Here is a 23,659-nt window from a genome sequence, read left to right as displayed (position 1 = left end):
CCCCAGGGACTTGCCTGTCCCTGCCTCTCCAGTCTAGAATAACAAGTGTTTTACGTAGGTACTGGGGACCGAACTCAGATCCTCAGGCTTGTGTGGCTAGGACTTTTCCAACCAAGCTGTCTTTCCTGTTCTTACCAGCTTTGGCTGTTGGCTTGCAGGCTGTTTAATTTCTCCAGGTATCCTGTGTGTCAGGCAGTTTGTGGGGAGCTGATCCAGCTGGGGAGAGAGACACCAGCTGCAGGGCAGTTATAATTGTCCCGGATGCTCTGAGGGTGTGTTCCTGTCTGGGCAGGTGCTCTCCTGATGAGGTGACAGTTAGGATGTCACTGTGTGGGAAGGCCGAGAAAGAAAGCTTCGGGCAGAGGGAGCAGCTTGGACAAAGGTCTGGATCGATGTCACAAAACCAACCCCGTGGCCCTACAAATGGGCATAACCTTATAAATAAGTACCTAGCAGAACGGTCATTAATGTTCATTGAAGGTGATTTCTGCCTCACAGAGACCAGAAAAGGAAGAAGTGGAGTTGGGAGCATCATGGAGGGGTCTGGGTGGGCCCCTGGTTTTAGGTTTTCTCCTGAATCCTCCTGTGCTGTTTCTGCTGTATGAACTGTGGGATTGCCCAACACACACTGAGAAATCACTGGCAGTGTTTTTTTTTTTTTTTTTTTTTTTTTTTGTTTTTTGTTTTTTGTTTTTCGAGACAGGGTTTCTCTGTGTAGCTTTGCGCCTTTCCTGGAACTCACTTGGTAGCCCAGGCTGGCCTCGAACTCACAGAGATCCGCCTGCCTCTGCCTCCCGAGTGCTGGGATTAAAGGCGTGCGCCACCACCGCCCGGCTTGTTTTGTTTTTTTGAGACCAGTCTGTCTGCATAACCCTGGCTGGCTTGGAACTCTCTACATGACTAGGCTGGCCTTGAACTCACAGAGATCTACCTGTTTCTGCCTCCCAAGTGCTGGGATTAAAGGTGTATACCACCATACCTAGTTTGTTTGTTTGTTTGTTTGTTTGTTTGTTTGTTTGTTTGAGGCAAGGTGTGATGTAGCCCAGGCTGGCTCAGCTCCTGATCTTGCCCTCACCTTCTGAGTGCTAGTATGTACCACCTCGTCCAGCTCAGAAGAGGTCTGTCTGTTAGGACCGAGGTTGCATCATTGGGGCGGGCAGTGCCCAGTATCTACCTACAGGGGTGAGGGAGGTCTCAGGCTGGCGAGAAGGCAGGAAGCCCAGCAGACACCCCCCTTTTCCTTCTCTGGAGTGGAAACCGGAGGGGGAAGATCCCACCCAGAAAGCCTTTGTGCCTGACCGGCGTCACTTCCAGCTCTCCTGTGTGTTAGTCACACAAAGATAGAGACACCCACCGTCTTAGCGAGGAGGTCTGCCACAGGGATCTGGTGCTGTGGCCTGTGCCCTGCTGGCGCCAGTGGAGTGGCTCCTGATGACTGAAGCCGCCCTGGGCCACAGGAGACCCAGTTTAACCCTCCACACTCCCCCGTAAAAGAAGGAATTGCCTCTGAGTTTGGTGTTGAGTTTGAAGTTCACTCTAGGTAGGAGCTTACACCGCCTCACTGTTTACTGAGTGTGAGGTCACAAGCATTTGCCTAGGTTGTTAGGAAGTTGGCCACAGGTAGAGAAGAGCGATCGATGGCCCTGGTGCTTTGCTTGCAGTTCTGTGGGAAAGATGAGGTCTCCAGCCTCCATCCTGGCCAGTGCTGTGGCCTGAATGATGGACAGGGCATTGGCAGAGCTAGAAACTGGAGTGACCTTGGGCAGACCACTTGCTAGTCCTAAGCTTTACTTCACAGTGGGTTCTTAGCCCTCTGCCCACCTCCCCGTGCCAGGTAGCTTCCCAGGTCAAAAAGCCTGGTCACCGGGATAAGGGACACACCCAGTTTGGAGGGTTGACAGGTCACATGGTTGTGAAGAAGGGTGTACATACACCTGTTGCTTCTGTCACAACCTGAAGTCTGAACAGTGATCTTGTGAAGACTCTGTTTCCCAAGTCCTTCACGCTGGTGTCACGGCCTGTTCCAAGATGGCTGTTCTCCTCTTTCCCCTCCTCACTGAGCTGATTGCCTCTGTCACTCTGAAAGGGATTTTCAGATCAAACGGCTTCCCCACCCTGAGGATACAGCACCTGCATTTTTCTCCTGGTGAACACCTGTGGGCAAGATCCCCAGAAGGGGCCCTGTCCTGTGGCAAATGGCTGAGGACTTCACTCTGAGGGGCGCAGCTGTTCTCCAAGGCCCAAGGGTCATTTACAGAAAAGCTCTGAAGGCGCTGCTCTAGCCTCTGGTTTGCTGGTTTGCATCTCTGTTTATCTCCTGTGAGCAGTAAGTGGAGGATCCCAGCAGCACCCACTGTGGGTGTCTGCACAGCACTGTGATGGGTGTTAGAAAAGGTGTGTATGTGTGTGATCATTTTTATAGTGTTAATATTGCCATGTAATTACCCTAATTCCATCCTCAACATGATTTGTGTAGGGCTTTGCAAATTCCACTTCCCAGTGGTCTTGGCCCTGGGAATCATTAATCTTGTTTTGTGGATGGAGAGGCTGAGACTCAGAGGGTGAATTGCCTGTGGTCCTAGGAAGGAAGTACCAGGCTTTCTGACTCTTCCTGGCCTGACCTGAGTGTCCACCAATGTTGCTGTCTCCCAGATAGCTTGCAGCCTCCTGGGAAAGCCTGGAATACCAAGTTGCTAGAGGTGGAAAATGTATAATGAGGGTCCTGGTTGATCTGTCTGCTCTGCCTAGGGTGGGCTGGTGGGCAGTTGAGCCAGAATGGTAGATAGTGGGTCATAGCGTTGGAGAGGAAAGGAAGACCTTCAGATGATGGGGCCATGCGGAGCACACACGGAGGCCTGGGACACAGGCAGCTGACAGAGCACTGAGGTGGAGTGAGCCTTCTTTCGTGGTTTGGGGTTCTGCCTCACCCCCAGGAAGGCATTGCGTGATGCATGAATGTTACAGTGTGGTTTAGGGGAGCGGGAATGTGACAGTCCGGATTTGCCTCAGCTGAATCTTTGCTCTGTGAAGCAGCCACAGAGCAGTTAGGGACCGTGGTGTTTGGAGGTCCTGGATGTCTCTGTCAGGTGAGGGTCCGTGTGTGGAGACAGGTGCGCTGCCTGGCTCTCCAGTGGAGGTCTCTCCCACTCAGCTAGGGGCAGGAGACATTTCCTTTCATCCACACTTTCTAGTAGCTGGGCCTGTTTTAGGGAAGAGGAGGAAGCCCGGTCCTGCTGGTCACACATCCTCGGTTGCCCTCATTCTCGGGGAGGACACTCGGATTCCTGCCTGAGATGACCCCCATCCTCCAGGACTGCCTGGCTGGAGGGCGATGCTTGGGAGGGTGGCTGTTGGGCACATGAGTTATGTAACAGGTAGTGACGGACCGGGAGTAGGGAGGGCGAATGTCATGTCCTGTGAGTGTTCGCACGACGGTGATGTCCCCACAGCTTTGGCAGGAGGTGTGACTGACAAGAGGTGCTTTTCTCTCACTTGGGGAGGCTAGACTGGAAGCTCGAGCCCCTCGGTCCTCTGTCCCACTCCTCTACCGGGCCCACCTGATCCTCCGCTGCACACTGGTACCTTCGTCCAGAGACGTCAGTTATAGCTGCCCGTCAGGCCATCAGAGCTGGAGCTGGGAAGGGACGACAGTCTGGGTCTGGTCTTTCCGTTCTTCCTTTTTGGCAATGCTAGGGATGGCCCCTGGGGCCTGTGCATTACTAGGCAAGGGCTCCACCGCTGAGCTGCACCCCCAGCCCTGGGGCTCCCCTTTTATGTGTAGGTGAGAAAAGCGAGTTCATAGGCAGAGCACTGAGCAGGTTGAGTCTGACCTAGGTCCAGTACCATTTCCTCACTCCTTATCTGTTGAAAACTCAGCTTTTCTCTGCCATTCCCCACCACCACCACCACCTCAAGTGTCCTTCTCAACACCACGATTCGTCCCTAGGTGAACTGAAGTGTACTCCGCCTCTGTTTGAAAGGTATGTTTCTGAACCTCCAGAAGCTACACGAGGAATTAGCCTACAGAAGTGTCACCATGAGAGAGTACATAAAAGGGGAGACCCGGGCCGCCCCTTCATGAGCAGCCAGCCTCACTTAGGCCCCCTGACCTCATCCAGTAAAAACACACACTTAGTTTTCACAAAAGGGTCTGAGAGGGAAGGTGTGGGGTTCCCTAGGAAATAGGACCTCCAGCTCCCCAACTGCTGTTGGCTGAGTTTAAATCCCTGCTTTGGTCAGCTCGCTTCCTCCGCAGCCTCCAGGGCTTTCCCCATGGGCAGCTAACGCCTGGGTGTCTCAGACCCCCCTCTAGTGCCCCCCCCAGCCCTGCTTGCTTGAGAAGCTGCTTTTTGAGCTACTGCTGTCCCTGATGCCCCACCTCCACGCCCGCCGCGCTCACCCTGCTTCTCGGCCGCTCTCCTTCCCTCCGTAGCCGCCCTGGGTACCAGTTCCGTGTCCACGAGTGTCTGCTCTGCACTGCCCTCTGCCCTTCCCACAGCCTTGTCTACTCCCTGCTGCTGTCACGTAGAAGTGTCGACATTGTCTCAGGTACCCCATTCTTCCCTGGGCCCCCTTGTGGTCTTTTACCCTCCCAGGTGAGAACTGCTCACGGCTCAGTACCTGGGAGTCGGCTGCCTGGTTTGAGCATCTGGTGCCTGGCCGTGCAAGGCTCTGGTGCCCGGCTGCCCCTCCGTGTGTCAGGGGGGCCGTCCAGCTTTGTAGAACTGGCCTTTGTTCTTTTCCACTGCTGTGGACATGTCCTCTGGCTGAGCTCGATGCTGTTTGTGTAGCCTTCCCTGTGTGGACAGGCAGCTGGCCTGGGGCCTCTTCTGCTCTTGTCTCGAGTTCCATGCACACGCTGTTGTGTATGCAGCAGCGTGGGTTGCCTGCTCCCTGCACATTTGCCAATGGCGTTTATTGGTTGGGCTTTGCCACCTTCTGATCCTGGACTGAAGGGAGGCTTCTGCTGACAGCATCTTAGGGAATGGGCACCTGCACCCATCTTTGTTGAGGCAGCCTGCTCCCCAGAGGCTGTGGGGCTGTTGGGGTTCAGGATTCTGCAGCCATGTGCTCAGTACTAGATGGGATATTAGCTAGCTTTCACTTTAGAGAGGCTCCAAAGCTAAGCCCTAGAGGCTGCACCTTGATCTGCTTGTTCTCAGCGTGGAAGAGAACTGAGTAACCAGAACTCAGCCTGGTACTGTTGAAAACAAAAAACAAAAACACTGAGTTTGTTTGTTTGCTGGGCATGATGGTGCATGCCTTTAATCTCAGTGCTCTGGAGACGAGGCAGGCAGATCAGAAACAGCCTGCCTTGTCTACATAGAGAGTTCTAGGTCAGCCAAGGATATGTAGTGAGACCCTGTCTTAGAGAAACCAACAACAAAACCAAAAACCCCCACTGAATTCGGGGCTAGAAAGAGGACTCAGTGGTTTAGAGCACTTGCTCTTGCAGGGGACCCGGGTTCCATTCCCAGTACCCACATGGTGCTCACAACCATCCTAACTGCAGTTCCAAGGGATCCATTTCCTCTTCTGATCTCCACAGGCACTAGGCATGCATGTGGTACACAGACATAACATGCCGAAGAAATGTTCACATACATACAATCAAATACATTAAAAAAGTAAACAAAGCCGGGCGGTGGTGGCGCACGCCTTTAATCCCAGCACTCGGGAGGCAGAGCCAGGCGGATCTCTGTGAGTTCAAGGTCAGCCTGGGCTACTAAGTGAGCTCCAGGAAAGGCGCAAAACTACGCAGAGAAACCCTGTCTCGAAAAAACAAAAACAAAAACAAAAAAGTAAACAAAACAACAGCAAAGCCCCGAAGCAAAAGCACTGATTGCAAAGCAGTTCTAAGTAACCCCTTGCTGAGGACCGACTCCTCTCTTGTTGCCTCTTGCTTCAACGTCCCCGAACCCGCAAGTGGCAGACAGGCCCAGGTTGGGTAAATTTTCCTCCCTGCTTCAGGGAATGTGGGCTGGGAGAAGGGGGTGTGGAGCCTCCACAGTGGACTGTCTGGGGGTGTTGATGGGGAATAGCATGTGGGGGAGGTGGACCCCTGTACTGTCGTGAGGCATGTGACCTTTTTCAGAAGGCTTGCCAGGCAAAGCTGCCAGCTGCTGGCCAGCCACTCTCTCCTCTAATCCCCTCTGGAGAAGGGCCAGCCTGTGGCTGTTGTCTGTCTCTGATGTGGGTCAGCCTCACTCCAAAGGCAGCCACTGGAGGTGACCAAGCTGAGCAGCTCCCCGAGGCCAAAGGGTTTCTGCATTCCCAGGCTGTCGGCTCAGGAGCAGGGAGCCCCTATGGGGGCAGAGGAGGAGGCGTGTAAAAATGGACGCTCCTCCAAGGGATAAAACAAACAAGAAGCGAACTCTCTCTCAGGGTGTGTGTATTCACATTCCAGAGAAGTGCCTGCCCACCTGTTGCCAGGACAGCCTGTGGGCGGCAGCTGCCTGAGCAGGCAGGCATTCCAGGGCCACAGCTTGCAAGGGTTCAGATCTGAAATGAATGAGCAGATAGCTGGCTGGGTGTTGTGGCTCATGCTTAACCCAACACTCACGCTGAGGCAGGGGGATCAACCTAAGTTCAAGCCAGCTTGGGCTACAGTGAAACCTTGTCTCAAGAAAGAGGGAGGGCTTGGTGGATAAGAGTACTTGCTGCATGCACAGCCACGAGGACCCGAGTTTGGATCCCAGTGCGCACTTAAGCTGGCTGTGATCTCAGCATGCAGTTGTAGCCAGTGCTGGGGTGGGGGTCTGAGCCAGGAGGATTGCTGGGCTTTGCTGGCTGTGGCCATAGCCAGAACACATGAACTCCAGGTTTAGAGAGAGAGCGCTTTCCTCAGAGGAATACCTGACACCTTACTGTCTGTTTGCATGTGTGTAATACATACAGAGACAGCACACACACATGTACCATATACATACATATACTACACACATACACCATATTCACATCCACACAACACACATACATATACCACAGATACACCATCAACACACCATGTACACCACATATACACCCTACATGTACCCCATATATACATAGCCCACATATACCACACACACACACACACACACACACACACACACGCACCAAACAGACATATGCCATATATATAGACACACACACACACACACACACACACACACACACACACACACACACGCACCAAACAGACATATGCCATATATAGATACACACACACACACACACACACACACACACACACACACACACACACACACGATTTGAAGACCAGTGACCAGAGGTAGGGCCAGCCTGGGCTCAGAGACTGACAGGAATGTGACACCCCACCCCACACCCCATGATGGGAGGATGTGGTGCAATGAGACCAGTAATAGTAACGGTGGCAGCATGTGGTACCTGCATCTTGTTCTTTCCTGAAAGCTCCTCTCACTTGGGTGTGACTGTGCCCTTAGTGCCAAGCAGGGAAAGGTTGCATAATTTGTCTCTGACACACAGCTGGAGTGGCAGAGCTTGGAGCCAGGTGTAGGTGATGTAGCTGCAAGGCTCAGGGTTGAAGAAGGTCAGGCAGTGTGAGGAGGGTGTCCTCACAGAGGGACCAGTGCCCTGTCTTTTCCTAGCGGAGGCTGCAGGTGGGGCATGGGTTGGGGGAGGGGGAAGTTTACAGAGTTGGTTTCTGGATTTGACATAGTTCATTGGCCAGGGCCTGGTTGAATTTTATTCCAGACCTTCCTTCCTGTTTCCCACTGAGTCTGTGCTCTCAAGCCTCTTCTGGCTCGGATCCAGCCCTCTGATGAACGGTAGAGGGGACACTGTGCTGGCTACCCCTTGTTTTGGAGCTGGGTTTGCTCAAGCTCGATTCCTTCTTTCCCATTAGCCCCAGGCCCCAGCCCCAACAGGAGCCCTGCCTGTGTCATGGTGGCCCCCCCCCCCCTGGGCTCTGTCTGGGTGCTCTGACCAGATGAGCGAGCTCTATCTCACATGTGTCTAGAATGCTGTATGTGGCCTGTCACACTGCCTTGCACTGCCCCTGTGTGAGGCCTTCTTGCACAAGCCTGCTCAGAAATCAAGAGGACACAGGCTAGCTCCACACCACAGTCCATGCCGTGACCCCTCCCCCGAAAGCAGTGTTTGGCAGTTCCTTTCTTTTCTTTTCTTTCTTTTTTTTGGTTTTTCGAGACAGGGTTTCTCTGTGTAGCTTTGCGCCTTTCCTGGAACTCACTTGGTAGCCCAGGCTGGCCTCCAACTCACAGAGATCCACCTGGCTCTGCCTCCCGAGTGCTGGGATTAAAGGCGTGCGCCGCCACCGCCTGGCCTGGCAGTTCTTTCTAGTCTCCACACCCTCGCTGTCAGCCAGCCCTCAGTTCCATAGCCCCTGCTCTCATGGAGCTCCTCTCACTGGGAAGGCAGGTGTCGAGTGACCAGATAGCATCGGAGTTGAAAAGACTGAGAGAAAAGACCGGGCCTGCAAAGATGTGACACCGTGGATGTGATAGAGGGTGGTGATGTACACTCAGTTGGAGTAGAGGGTGGTGATGTGCACGCAGTTGGAGACAGAGTTCTTTTTTGTTGTTGTTTTGTTTTTTGTTTTTTGATTTTTCGAGACAGGATTTCTCTGTGTAGCTTTGCGCCTTTCCTGGGAATAGCTCTGTAGCCCAGGCTGGCCTCGAACTCACAGAGATCCACATTGGCTCTGCCTCCTGAGTGCGGGGATTAAAGGCATGCATCACCACCGCCCGGCGAGACAGAGTTCTTTAGTGAAAATGGTAGAACATTCTAGACCCCAAGGCAGGTGCTCTAAGACATGACCTTTGACCTCCTCCAGAAGGTTGCAGTGTTGTCGTGGAGAAGGCAGGAGGAGCTGACCTGTGGTCAGTGTCCCTAATCAAGGAACTTCCTTCCTCCAAAAGGAGCTAGCCCCTTGCCAGAGTGTTCCAGTTGGTGAAAGCATCTGTCTTCACGGCTTCACCGTCGTGTGCCCTGCCAGGCTGTAACAGTCCTTTGCTCTCCTTGGTGTGGCCTTTCCAGGCTGGAAGATGGTGTGACTCAGCTCCCATCCTCTGCCCTCTCCATACCTCCCTCCAGCCGCACACTCGGGTGCTCAAGCTGCAAAGTGTCAGCAGTGGGGAGGCCCTGGTGACAGAGCCCACAGCAGGCTCTCCTTTGCTCAGTTGCTCACACAGTGGCCTTTTTCCATGTCCCTGCTGCATGCCTGGCCTCATGGGCCTAGAGAAGTAGAGCATGTGGGAGACAGGAATGTAGGCCTCTGCACTGAGCACAGCCAGGTTCCACTGGAGTGGGCTGGGCCTAGGGGTGGTGGTGATGTTTTTGGTGAGGTGAGAATTGAGGTCTTGTGACCATGAGGACCAGGGCAGAGGAGAAACACACTCAGACGTGCTCACACATGTGGGGTGGTAGGGTTTCTGTTGCTGATGCTCAGACAGGAGGCTGGGGAAGGAGGCCAGAGGCCTGGGTTGCTGAGGAGTCAAAGACTACAGCCCACTCCTGACAGGGCTGAGTGGACGTAGAAGTCAGTCCTTGTAGCTCCAGGGCTCCACAGCCATGCCCCTTCTCCACCATGGCAGGCTCTAGATCTTGCAGAAACCACAGATGTTCCTCCTCACTCAGCAGCAGACTCATTTCCCAGCAAAAATCTGACCTGAATTGATGTGAGGCTAATTATAACCTTTAAAAAGACTGTACCCAGGTGGGTGAGCTCCATTTTCCGCTGTGGGAATGCTGTGCACGGGAGGTTTAGGGGTTTGCCTAGGCCCTGTGTGAATGTCAGACCACATGCAACACTGTAACCTATTTACTTACTTACTTACTATCTAATTGTGTTGAAACAGTGTCACACACCTCAGGCTGCCCTCAAACTCACTGTGTAGCCCACAGTAGTCTTAAGCTTCCACCTCCACCTCTAGCTCTGGGGTTACAGACACGAGCCACCATGTCTAGTATATACGCTAGGGATGGAATCCAGGGTGCTGTGCACGCCGAGCAACCATTGTAACCACCGAGGCATGTCCCCAGCCCCAATACCCTTTTAAAAGTGTCGATAATTCTGGTTTGCTAAGCTCATTGGCTCAAAGGCCATGGCAACAGGACAGTACGTACCTTTGCTCTGCTCCCAAGATAAGAGCCTGCTCACTTGTTCGGTCCAGCTCAGGTGACAGCACAGATTCCAGCTCAGCCACCCAGGACTCAGTACCGGGGACAAAGTACCAGCCTGAGGCCTGGCCTCGTCAGAGTTGCAGGCTGGTGGGGGAGTGGTGGATGGTGGGGTGACATCCCAGCTTGAGGCCTGGCCTCTTCACAGTTGCAGGCTGGCGGGTGATGTTGAGGTCCACAGAGGTTTCCTAGTGAGATCTGAGCTTGCTTTACCCAGCAAGGCTGCATAAGGGGATGGATTGACCACGTGCTTGGTTACCAGGTGTTTGGAAAGGTCTACACTTGCCTGTGCCGTGCCATATTCTTTGATCTAGCAAGGGGAGGTCTTTTGCCCCTCCCCTTGCCATTCCTTTAAAAGCCCTTTAGCAGAGACAGAAGGGGCTGGTGGGTTTTTACCTAGACCCTCCCGAGGCTATCCTGTGTTTCTATCTGTCTCTCTCCCTTCTATATTTCTATCTAAATATTTCTCACTTCTCCCTACTCGAGAGTACCTTAGGGGAAAAAGTGGGAGCAGGTCCCCCACAAGGTGAGTGATGGGTGATGGGTGACAGTACCCACTGGCAGGTGGGCCACTGGAGGGACCCAGCAAGTGCTTGGCTCTAGTTCCTGTGTGATCTGCAGTCTGGGACCAAGGGGGCTAAGGGACTGTGCTAGAGAAGTAAGGACAGAGACCTCTGCAGGAAGATGCGCCATGCAGGTGACCTTTGCTCGCTGTACCTGCACACTTTTATCAGCAACAGAACCCCCAAACTTGCCATGCTTCTGATCTTAGCACTCCAGAGGCAGAAACAGGTAGATCTCTGAGATCCAGGCTAGTCAAGGCTGTGTAGTGAGACCCTGTCTCAAAACAAAACAAACAAAAACCAGATGTCGCTGTAGGATGGTTCAGTGGGTAGAGAGCCCTTTCTGTTTCAACCATGAGGACCTGTGTTTGGTTCCCCAGCATCCATATAAAAAGCCGGCTGTGGCCTGCATGCCAGTTACCCCAGCGTAAGTGGGGCAAGATTGTTGGGACTTGCTGTCAATCTAGCCAGAAAACAGTGAGCTCCAGGTTCACTGAGGGACCTGTCCCAAAGGAATAAGGCAGAGAGCAGTAGAGGGTACCTGACCCCCCCTCCATGCCTGCACATGTGCACATGGGTGCACACACAAACAGCACACATGCACAGCTGGACAAACACCAGGCTTTTTGAGCATGCACCTCCTGTGTTTGGGTTTTGATGTACTGAGTAGTATAGACAACTCGCCCTTCCCATTCCATTGTAACTCTAAGACCCATTCGACACAGAGGTCACAAGACAAGCTGAAGATGTCATGAGTTTTGAAGTTGGTGTCACTGATGGGTGCAAGCCCTCCGGCTTCCCAGGCCAGTGCATTCTGGCAATGTGAGCTTTAGCGCAGTGAGGAAGGAATCTCTGGAAGGCCCGACTCTACCATCCATGTTTCCATGCCCGGTTTTCGGGGCTGCCTTCCCTGACAAAGCTCCCTGCCCTCCACATGCCGCAATGGACAGTGCTTCTCCCCGGGCTCTTCTCAGATCAGGTTGTTCACAGCCCATCCCAGCCACTGACTGTGTAAAGGAATTGAGAGTTTAGCTGGAACATCTCCATTTCCTGTCAGTCAGGTGTTTTTATACGTCAGACAGGCATTTGCTTCCAGGTCTCTAACACAGCTAAGATTCGCTGGGAGTTTTTTTAATCAGCTAGAAAATTCTACTTCGTAGTATCTTAAAATTTCAGATTTGAAAACTTTTTAATTTTTTAATCTATGTGAGATACAGCTTTTATTTTTTTATTTTTAATTTTTATTTTTTTTTTGGTTTCGAGACAGGGTTTCTCTGTGTAGCTTTGCGCCTTTCCTGGGACTCACTTGGTAGCCCAGGCTGGCCTTGAACTCACAGAGATCCACCTGGCTCTGCCTCCCGAGTGCTGGGATTAAAGGCGTGCGCCACCACCGCCCGGCTTATTTTTTTAATCTATGTGAGATACAGCTTTGGTCACAAAGCCTTGCACCAGTAGAACCGTCCATGCTGTGGCCTCTGCCGGTGGCGGCCTAGGGCCTCTAAACCAGGGCTCTTTCCTGTGAAGGAGTGTCCCACGTGCCTGAGGGCTGACCTCCTACAGCCAGTGTAGAACTAAGTGTCCACACGTGGGGCAGTTTACTCTTTCTTTTTGGTGCTTAAGATGGAAGCACCTGGCATTGAGTCCAGCCTCAGTTTCCCTATTGTTAGGTTTGGCCACTCAGGTTGCTTTCCTGCAAGGTAAGGAGACAGTTTCTCCCGTAGGTGTTTCCAGAGTCACTCAATTTCAGCTTTTGTGGAGGTTTTCATGTTCTGCCTAGTGAGTGTTTCATTATGGAAAATTCCTTACATGCTGAAAAGCCTGTCTCTCCCACCCCACAGAGTCTTAGCAGTTACTCCATATGATCTTATTCCATCTTTCTCTCTTCCAAACTGGATGCTGTGCTCAGGCTTTAGGGGCCGAGGCAGGAGATTTTTTTTTTTTCCTTTTTGAGACAGTCTCATGTAGCCCAATCTGGCCTTGAACCTGCTAAGTAGCAGGGGATGGTGTTGAACTCTGTCTCCCAAGTGCTGGGATTCCCGGCGTGTACTACCATCCATTTCTGTGTGGTGCTGGTGGCTGAACCTAGACCTTCAGGCATGCTAGGCGATCGCTTTACCAACTAAGCCTCACCCCAGTCCTGAGGACCCCTTGAACACAGGACACAGGATTTAAGGCCAGCCTTGGGCAGTGGGGATGGGTGTGGGATATAGCATCATGCTATTTTTTTTTCCCATATAATAGGCCAATATGCATCTCTACATGCTGGAGACTTTAAAATCTATTTTTGGGGCTAGAGGTGGCTCAGCAGTTAAGAACACTTGTTTCACCTGAAGAAGACCCAGGTTCAGTCCCCAGCACCCACACAGAGGCCTATAACCGTCGGTAACTCTACTCCCGGAGGATCTGGCACCGTCCTGTGGCCTCCGGGGGTCCCAGGCACACATGTGGTGACATAACACATATGCAGACAAAATACTCACACGCATGAAGTAAAATGAAAAAATAACCTAAAAGCAAATACAAAAACCAGCCCTCTGTTTGAAACAAATGGAGAGCCCCAGGAAGTCCGGAGCTGTACAGAAGGTGCAGCGCTCCCTTGGTTGGCCATGGCCTTGTTGGCTGTAGCCACACCAGAGTAGTTCATGGAGGCAGTTCGCAGGGGGCAGGCAGCAGGAGGGACCAGGCTGTGAGAATTCCTCGGTTCCTCGCCATTGTCGCCGTGGGATGCATGTGTCTGCGTGTCGTTCTGTGTGGTTTGTCTCCTGTGGAATTGTGGGTCCATCCCCGCTGTCAGGATAGCAGCTGTCTCAGAGCCGGAAGAAACCTGCCTGCACACACTGCTGCTCTCTGTCCCTGGCCTGTGCTCCCTGCCCACCCGAGCTCCCCCTTTACAGCCTTGTCTCACTGAGAAGGGTCCAAGAATGGACCCAGATAGTCTCTGACTTGGAGATTGGCTCCTTTGACTAAGCTTATGCCCTCGAGGCAGCCCAGTGCTGTGTGGGTGGGTGTGTATTGATACTTTCTCCTTTTACAATTCCTCCTCTTGGCTAGGGTTCCAGTACCAGGCATGACTTCTCGCTTCTCTCTTTTTGAGCAGGTCATAGTTCAGTTAGAGAGCCGCGGGTCACTGCCACAGTACTTGTGCTGCTACTGCCCCCTTAGATGCCACACTGTTTGTGGAGGCTCGTGGGCCTCGTGCTTGGGTAGGACTGTTGGTCGCCTCCCTCTTCTGTAAGCTTACCTAACGCCTACAGGTACCATGGACGCCAGTCCCCGAGGAGGCACTCAGGTTAGCTCGACTCCGGGCCCCTGGGCCTGTCTGAGGTGCGTGGTGTCTTCAGCAGCAGAGGTTAACTTCCCCGTTAACTTCCCCCTCTGGAGGGCAACCAGGGCCCGTAGTAACAGGCTGAATGTTCTAGGAGTCTCTTGTGTAGCCCTGGTCAACAGAGAGAGCTGCTTGTGCCTAGTGTTGGGGTTCTTGTTTTTCTGGACAGAATTCAGTCTGTCTTGTGTAGCCCTGGCTGTCCTGGAACTCACTTTGTAGACCAGGCTGGCCTTGAATTCAGAGTGCTGTGATTAAAGGCATGTGCCGCCGCCGCCGCCGCCGCCGCCACCACCACAGGCAGACTTTCTCTCCCCCCTTTTTTTTTGGTTTTTCGAGACAGACTTTGGAGCCTATTCTGTATACCAGGCTGGCCTTGAACTCACAGAGATCCGCCTGGCTCTGCCTCCCAAGTGCTGGGATCAAAGGCGTGTGCCGCCACACCCAGCAACTTTTCCCTTTTTTAATGCTGAGTAGTAGTCTGAGATGAGGATGTAGAGATTTTTTCAGTCTTCACCTGTTGGTGGACATTTGGGCTGTTCTCGGGCTTTTGAAGGGAGAACGGGCTTATTCCAGCTCCCAGTTCCTGGTTGTAGTCCACCGTGGTGAGGAGGCCAGGCATCAGGCCCTTGAAGCTGCTGGTCAGCACGACATCTTCAATCGTGTGCGCTTGTGCTCAGCTTGCCTTCTCCGCTGTTAGACGGTCAGGACGCCCTGCTTAGGGAATGGTGTCACCACCATGGGTCAGCCTTCCCACCTCAGTTGACACAATCAAGACAATCCCTGCAGACTCCCATCTTCCAGGGATTCCAGGTTCTGTCAAGTTAACGGTTGATTCTGACCTCACAGCGGTAGGTGAACTCCTGAGCGCAACTGATCGTCCTGCCCCAGCCTCCTGAGGGTTGGGGTTATGGGGCTGTGTAAGAAATGGCCGAAGCATGTTCTGCACTGTCTTCACACCAGTGTGCATTCGGGGTGCGGTTCCTGTGCCTTCTCACCCGCCTTGGCACCAACACTGTTTCTCATTTTGTAGTTCTGGGGTACCTCAGTGTGGCGTTCATTTTTTTCTCCATTATCTCTTGAGGTTGTGCTCACCGGCTGTGTATCTACTTAGCCAAATGCTCTTCGTGTCTCTTGTCTCTTTTCAGGTTGGAATGTGTAGTTGAGCTTTTGACTGTTCTGCCCAGGATGCTGGCAGTTCCCCAGGTTTGTGCTGCAGACACTCTCCGCCTGCAGCGCATCTTTCACAGTATAAAAGCGTTCACTCTTTCTCCCCTTTCTTAATCAGAGACTTGGAGGTGATTAAGGAAGGATATTTTTAGCTGGCAGTGGTGGCACACGCCTTTAATCCCAGCACTCGGGAGGCAGAGGCAGGTGGATCTCTGTGAGTTCCAGGCCAGCCTGGTCAATAAAGCGAGTTCCAGGACAGCCAGGGCTACACAGAGAAACCCTGTCTTAAAAAACACACAGATGAACACCTCTCCCCGAGAGAGAGAGAGAGAGAGAGAGAGAGAGAGAGAGAGAGAGAGAGAGAGAAAGAAAGAAAGAGAAAGAAAGGAAAGAGGAAAGAAAAGAAGGAAAAGGCAACCTGCTAGAGCAGTTGGAATTTGGAACATTGTCCTGTATGTCTCCTCTTACCTTGAGGAACATGGACTGTATTTATAGGGGGGCCATAGAGACCACATGGATTAGCGGGGGCTGTACCAGCTGCAGTTGTCCCAGCCACAGTCAAGGCTCAAGTGCTGAGCCAGGCCATGCTCTGTTTGTTACTAGTTCTAGGCCAGCAAGTGCTCCTTCCCAGGGAAACATCTGTCTGTCCTAGGTATGGAACAGTGGAACCCAGTATCTCTCCTCTCCTGTACACAGTGTGAAGAGTGGGACCCGGGGTCTGCTCCCTCCTCGCCCTCTGTACACACTGGGAACAGTTTGCAAGTGCAGTGTGTTGTGGACTGGACTGCAGATGTCGGAAGCCTCCATGTGGGTCTTGGGTCTGGGTGGAGGAGCTGCTACACCTGCCTTTCAAGGGGACCAGAGACTAAATGTTTATGAGTGAGGGCATTGCTTTAACTGTTGTCTGAGAGAATGTTCTAGAAACCTTTGAATCATTTGGTAGGGGGCTGAAAGCCAAGTTCCACATCTTTTTTCTATTTCCAAGATGTAGATAATGTCACTTACTTTAACGTTGCCAAGAGAGAAAATAAACATGAGATAGTATTTGGGGGACATGCTGGCGATTGAGGGGCGTTTGTTCGTGTTTTGCCCACCCCCATGTTTATTCTTTTAATCTGGGGTGACAGGCAAAGACGTTGATTTACAGTGAAAGCCTCCTAAAGCAGCGTCTCAGGCACTAGCTCTCAGCTTGGCAGCCATGCCCACAGCAGCTATTATTAGGCTGACACAGTGTCTTTTTTCCAGAACTTGCCACCAGTCTTTATATATAGACACCTTCTCCGTTTTTGAGTTTCCCAATTTAGGTGCCTTCTCTGTTTTTGAGTCTTGGATCTGTCTTTTAGGCAGTGGGTTAGGGATTGTTTATGTGAAAGAAAACAGCAGCATGAGGGACTTTGGCTGGGCCAGTGTCCTGCAGGGGCCGACAGGCAGATGTGGAGACCGGTTAGAGGGGAGCCGGGCAGGAGGTGTGGGTGGACAGCAGGCAGGTGTGGCCAGGTCATAGGGCAGGCGTATGTTGTTTGGACCCCACAAAGACCCTGGAGAGTCTTCTGCAGGCGTCACTGCATTCTGGTCTGCATGTCAGCTCCTCAGTGTTTCTGCTGTTCACTGTCTCTCCATTTATCCCTCTGGGCTGTGTGTGCCCTGGTGCAGGGTGAGTCTTGCGTGGCCAGAGTCCGTGGTTGGGGTAGTTGGCCTTCCAGGTCAGCTGATGGCGGGTGGTACTGCCTCTTGTCAGTAGGTGGCAGTACGGAAGAGGACGAGACTCATGGGGCTCTGAGCCGTGGTGGAGGGGGCAGTTGGATTCCTCCTCTCCAGCCGCTGTAACAGAATGCTGGAAACTGGCCCGTTTCTCACAGTTCTAGAGGCTGGGCGGTTGAGATCCAAGCACTGACCACACTCTGTCCAGCGGGGCCCATTTCTGATTCACAGGCAACTCTTTTTACTCTGTCTTCAAGTTGCAGAAAAAGCAAGGGGTCTCATGTGAGGGTACTAATCCCATTTGTGAGGGCTCCCCCCTTCTGACCTAAGCACCCCAAATACTCCACCTCCTAATGCTATCACTTAGGAGTCTGGGGCATCAGACTCCTAAGCACACATTCTGGATGATCCTGGAAAGATTTGCTCTTTGAAAGTGGCTCTGGTCTCTGGCCCAGCCTCGGCCTCCATTGGTGGACATCTTGGGTACCTGACAGCATCTTTTCTCTGGGCCATATGGGGGCTGCTTCTCCACGTCAAATGGGACTCCATCTCTCTACCCAGGAAGGTGTTGCTTCCACAGAGATGCCATCCAGTCTCGCCTCCATTTTCCCACTGGAGAGTCCCTTGATGTCTGTTTCCTCAGTTGTGGCTGGTTCCATGTTTGTGGAGTACCTTACTCATATTCTCTGGATTGAATATGGATTGAAAGCCAGTAATGAAGTTGAGCATTATAAAGGGCCTGGGTGCTGGGTTTGGTGGTGGGGATTCAAAGACAGGAATAGGGTACTGCTTCTGAGCAGGCAGGAAGGTAGACATGTGGACCAAATGCAGACCACGTGTTCGAGAACAGTAAGGGCGGCATATGAAATGGATTGGAGTATCTTTTGGGAAAGTGTATAGGCAGGGTTTCAAGAAAGAGCGTTTTTATGCTGAGTTAGAAGATGATTTTTAGGGGCAGCAATGTAGGTCAGTGGTAGAGTACTTGCCTCACGTGTGGAGTCCTGGGTTCTGTAGTTCTGTAGTTCAAAGTTTGAGGGTACACAATTGGGAAGAGCTGTAAAGTCTCGAAGATAGCTCAGCCGGGTCCAGGGGATGGACCACTCTTAGCCATTAGGGAAGTCAGGAAACTCAAATACCAAGTCCTTCAGATAGAAGCCTATAGCGATAAAATGGTTTTTGCCAGATCAGGGTGGTACATTTGTAATCCCAGTACTCAGGAGCCTGAGGCAGGAGGATTGTGAGCCCAAGGCCTGCCTGGGCTATACATAGCAAGACCTTGCCTCTAAAGGGGAGTGGCAAGAGGACCCACGAGGCAGTTGTGTGTGCCGAATGAGGTTCCAGCGTGCAGCAGCAGTACTTGGGCACTGCCAGGGGAGCAGGGGGGTCAGGCGTTCTTGACAGTTGTGGGGTGGCACTCTTCTGGACCACTGCATTCCCATGTTTTGGTCTCCTGACTTGGAAGGGAGCTGTTGGGGACTTTTGGCAGACAAAGGTCCTGGTCTGACTAAAGCCGTTGTGTGTTGGCCTAGACACGGCAGGACAAGGGCAGTGTAGGGCATGGCTGGGCCCAGAGTGATGTGGACCTCGAAGGGTGTTCCCAGTACTAGCACTCACCTGGATTCCTTTTCTAGGCCGCCCATCACCCACTCCAAGAGATTCTCTCAGGAAGCCTGCTGCTGCTGCTGCTGCTGCTCCTGAGCACCATGACAGTGAGGGGGGCTGCGCTGGCCCCAGACCCAGCGTCACCCACGACCGCAGCAGCTTCGCCTGGCCAGGTCTCTGCAACCCCCGAGGGCAGTCCCACAGCCATGGAGCAGCCCGTGTTCCTGATGACCACCGCCGCCCAGGCCATCTCCGGCTTCTTTGTGTGGACAGCTCTGCTCATCACCTGCCACCAGGTACCTGGGTGTGAAGAGGGAACCTCCATGAGGGTCCCGAGTGGTTTCTAGTCCGACAAGGCATACTTCAGGCACGCCAGGCTGTAGCAGTGAGCATGCCCTGCTTCCTAGGTGATTTCTCCTCCACACCCCAGCTCAGCTGAGGGCAGGTTGTGGCTCTGGAGTTATCTGCACCCCTGACAACCAGAGCTGCAGGAATGTGAGGAGACACACACATACTTGTCTGCCTTGATCTAGAAGTGACACTGTTACTTCCGCTTAGTAGTTATTGGCTATGCCCATGTCTAGCCGAAGCCACAGAACTGTACGTGTTAGAGATGTCTTTGCGAAGGAGAGACTTGAGAACCCGAGGTGGGTGGCAGAGGAGCTGATCGCATGTATGTGGCTGGCAGCTCAGGGAGAGAAGTCAAGTCTTCTGTCTTCTGCACTCGTGACCTCAGGGGAGGTTGGGCGCTCAAGAAGGAGTCTTGATGAATGCTCTGGGTAGGCTGGTTGAGTCTGCTCGGGGCCCCTGGCAGTCCTTCACCAGCTGTCCTGCGTCTCAGTCTCTTTTAGATCTATCAGTGTCCAAGAGATGGGCTCACAGCAGACGGGAATGTTTTGTCCTTTTCCTCAGCCAGGGCTGGGCTGGGCCAAGAGTGATGTCATGAGAGTTGGGACCAGGCCCTGGGGCTGGCTCTTGGCTCTGCTTTCTCAGAGTTGCGCTGCCTTCCTCTGGCTCCCCGGGGACAGCAGTGCCGCCTGGGTTCAACAGATTGAGGAGCAGGGGCATGGTGTGAGCACGCCACTGTGGCCACATGGCCGGGAAGTGTACCTGGGTCCTCCAGGGTGAAGCTCCTGTCTGTCCCACCCTTTCTGGCATCTACCAAGGGACACAGCAGGAGGGTCACAGCCAGATGGCCTCGATTTGCCCTTGATCAGCCCTTCAGTTAACCCAGTGCTGCTGCTGTGCGACCCTGGGAACTTGGCCTTGGGAAGGCAGGATGAACACACACTGAGGACCACAGCGTCAGCACCACCATGGCCTTACCTAAGTCCCATCGAGCTGAAGGGTGGCCCGTGGATGCTGCTCATACCAGCTTTACGTGATCCCTTTGCTTTGACTCTTAGGATGGAAGTTGTATCAACTCATTTTCCTGAGCAGGACTAAGTCCCAGGGTGGGTGCTTTATATCAGGCCATAGAACAAGAAGGGCAGGGCCAGGGGCCAGGGGCCCCCCTCTTCCCTTGGGGCAGGGAGAAGAGGGCAGATAGACAGTGGGGGGCAGGTGTGGTAGCGGAGGGTCTTGACTGACGCGGTGCCCTTCACCCAGATCTACATGCATCTGCGCTGCTACAGCCGCCCCAACGAGCAGCGCCACATCGTGCGCATCCTCTTCATCGTGCCCATCTACGCCTTCGACTCCTGGCTTAGCCTCCTCTTCTTCACCAACGACCAGTACTATGTGTACTTCGGCACCATCCGTGACTGCTACGAGGGTGAGGACACAGTGTGGAGAGGACCGGAGGGAGGGTGGGGAGCGGGGGCCATGGGAGCAAGGGGAGCGCTCCCCCTCCTCACTCTAGGATCTGGGGGCGGGGGCGTCGTCCCTCAGTTCTTCCCTGGAGTCTGGACCTCATGAAAATTAATGTGGATTCCTCTTCCCCACCTGGCGCTCCATCGATCCCTAATGACGGGTAACCGTACCGTGTAGCCAAGTATCCCCTTACAGACGTGCTTTGGTGTGGGGGATCCCAGGTCGCAGTCACAGATGCCGGGAGGCAGGAGCTCCACCTCTAGCTCGTTTTTTTCTCAGTTCTGGCTTCTCTAGCTGGTGAGCAACTTGTAATGGTCCATCCCTGGGTGAGAGGGTTTGCGCAGCTGGACCTGCAGCTCCATGTGTCTCCATGTGGTGCGCTGTTGGGTCTCAAAGGAAAGGACTAGCACCCTCTCCTGGGCCTCGGCTCCTTAGCTCCTCCCACCATGTCCCCTCATCTCTCTTGCCTCCTCCACACTCTCTACCAGAGACACAGCAGCCTCCATCCCAGCTGGAGCAGTAGGTAGTTTCCTGGTGTTGGGAGCTGGCATGGTCTGATTTTCCAGCCCTGGGTGGGCCTGACCCTCATCCTGTCTGTTTCCCAGTGTCATACCCTTCTTGTCCACACATTGTCCGCCTCTGCTGAGAGGAGGCTTCACTCCGCATGAAAACACAGCCAGGCACATGACAGCGGCTGACTCCGCTCCCTGCTTTGAGACAGGATCTCATGCAGCCTAGGCTGGCCTCAAACTTTTTGTGTCAGGGTCTCATTTTATAGCTCTCACTGGCCTGGAACTTACTGTGTAGACAAGGCTGGCCTTGAACTCACAGAGATCTGCCTGTTTATGCCTCTTGAGTACTAGAATTAAAAGGTGTACACTTTATATTCTTTGTCCGTTTGTCTGTCTTTTATGTGTCTGAGTGTTTGCCTGCCTGTAGATCTGTGCACCATGTATGTGCAGTGCCTGAAGAGGCCAGGAGGTGGTGTTGGTAATCAAGCCAGGATGGATCTGGAAGAGCAGCCAGTGCTCTTAACTGCTGAACCATCTCTCCAGCACCAACTCCAAACTCTTTTTTTTTTTTTTTCTTTTGCGACAGGGTTTCTCTGTGTAGCCCTGGTTGTCCTGGAACTTGGTCTGTAGACCAGGCTGGGCTTGAACTCAGAGATCCTCCTGCCTCTGCCTCCCGAGTGCTAGGGTTACAGGTGTGTGCTACCATACCTGGTTTTGTGTGGTGCTGGGCGTGGAACTCAGGGCTTTCTAGATGCTAGGCAAGCACTCTACCAACTAAAACACATCCCCAGTCCGTGTGCATGCTTGTGTTGGAGGAGTGGGGGAGGGGGGCACACATGCCGGGCATGTGGTTTTCCTTTAAGCTATCCTCTCTGAATAAAGAGACTCGCACTGTGAGCCCTATCCAGTCCTCCGCAGCTGCATCGTCTCCCAGGCACCCTTCTCCTGGCTCATGCATGCTCTCATAAATTCCTTCCAAGAGAGAATGTAGAGGCAGATGGGGGCCCCGCTCAGTGCTGCACTGTGCTTGATGTTCCTGAGCGCAGAAAATCCCCCAGGGAAACCTCTGACTGGGAAGGGAGGAGCTGGGCATCCCCCTCTCTGCAGGTGCCAGCCTCAAGTGGTACAGCGTCTGCTCACCGGGTTCTCTTAGAAGCCAAAGGTTATTCTTGACTGTGCGTGTGTCTCTGTGTGTGTTTGTGTCTGTGTGTCCTGTGTAGTCGAGGGGCACATGTAGGCTTTCTCCTTGGTTTGGCCCTGAAGATGGGACATCTAGCAAATGGTGGGGACACGGGGGAGCTGCCAGTCTGTCCTTACTCGACACCCCAAAGTAGCAGCAGATGGTGGGTGGCACCCCCACTTCAGAGGCCTCTTTGTTTCTCCCACCTACCCCAACCAGCCTCCGGGCCTGTGGCAAGGTTGGCTCAGGAAGTCTGCCACTCATCTCCTAGCAACACTATTGTCTCTGGCCTCTCATCTCCCAGGGAGTCACAAACAGCACAAGCACCTGGAGCTGAGGCCGCCTGAGGTCACTGGCTTTAGTGTCTTGAGCCGGCAGCCTGGCCTTCACTCCCACCTGGCCCTTCTTCAGGTTTCTTTTGCTTCGTGACCAAATTAAAAAGCGCGTGCGCACACACACACACACACACACACACACACACACACACACACTCATAAACACTTCTCTTTCTTCCCCTTACCAGGGAGACCGGACTACGGTTTTTTCTAGTGTTTGCGTTCTGTGTGTTTAAATATTGTCCAAAGTGGAGCCTTGCGCTGCCCCCACTCCCCTTCTTCTCTTTGCTCTCGTTGGTTGTGTGACTTGCTCTGTGTGTTTGCTCCCCCTCCCCTCCATTCCAGAGTGCTGGGAGTAAAGGCTGGATTGTAGCTGTGCCTTGGCCTGGTCCTCCCTGTCCTTTACATGGGAAGTCTGGGGTTTGCCACAGCTACTAGCTACTTGTTTTAATTTGGGAGTTGTCTAGTTTTCTGTGCTTAGCATTCATTTATTCCTGGATGCTACAGTTGGGTTTTTAATAACCAGCCCTGCTCTCCCCAAGGTGGCGATGTGCGACTCTGTCACTACTGGCTTTTCTTTGTCCACATTTCTCTGGAGTCTGCAGAGCTTGCTTGTGAGGCCTCCTCTGCTCACCTGTCACCCAGGCTCTGTCATTCACTGTCCTTGGACAGCGTCGGCTTCTCCTGTGCTGCGTGGGCCACCTGTCCCCATTTCTCCTTGGTTTGTGGTTTCTTCTTTCTGTGGATCAGGGCACATCCTCCACCAGCCTCCTGAAAAAGCAGGTGCATAGGGTGCTGGTGTGAAGTCCAAAGTGTCCTTATTGATTGCTCTGTGATTGACATCCCGGGAAGGGAACACACCTCGGGGTTGGGTCCTGCAGGCCACCTCTCACGGCTTCAGCTCGGTACTGCTTCTGGGAAGTCTGTTGGATTCTGATCCTGCCTAGGTGCTTGCATATTCTTCCTAGCTTTTAAGATCTTGTTTTCAGGCCAAGCGGTGGCAGTGCACACCTTTAATCCCAGCACTCGGGAGGCAGAGCCAGGCGGATCTCTGTGAGTTCGAGTCCAGCCTGGTCTACAGAGTGAGATCCAGAACAGGTACCAAAACTACACAGAGAAAGCCTGTCTTGAAAAACCAAGAAGGAAAAAAAAAATGGTCTTGTTTTCAACCTCCAAGTTCTGGAATCTCACAGAAGATAGACTAATAGTCACCGTGTTGGGAGACCTGGCAGGCTTGAACGCTGCAGGTCAGGTCAGGACCTGAGACCTTTTCTTGTTTGTGTCTTTGATACTTTTCCTTT

The 23,659-nt window shown here is 53.0% G+C and overlaps 1 protein-coding gene across 2 annotated transcripts in view; it reads left to right on the top strand.

Moving 5' to 3' along the window:
• The window catches only part of Tmem184b (transmembrane protein 184B), a 43,099-nt gene that overhangs the window by 4,993 nt on the left and 14,447 nt on the right, over positions 1-23,659 (top strand). Inside the window, exons 2-3 of one of the 2 annotated variants that reach the window (XM_028871140.2) lie at positions 18,549-18,815; positions 20,128-20,293. In XM_028871140.2, coding sequence (XP_028726973.1) covers positions 18,621-18,815; positions 20,128-20,293 — 361 coding nt within the window. In that variant the 5' untranslated portion in view covers positions 18,549-18,620. Of the gene's footprint in view, positions 1-18,548; positions 18,816-20,127; positions 20,294-23,659 lie in introns of those variants that run through there. The other variant, XM_037197664.1, reaches the window with a different exon arrangement.

The sequence above is a fragment of the Peromyscus leucopus genome, chromosome 20 (genome assembly GCF_004664715.2).
Source record: "Peromyscus leucopus breed LL Stock chromosome 20, UCI_PerLeu_2.1, whole genome shotgun sequence".
NCBI lineage: Eukaryota > Metazoa > Chordata > Mammalia > Rodentia > Cricetidae > Peromyscus > Peromyscus leucopus.
This window is presented reverse-complemented; position numbering and strand designations above follow the sequence as displayed.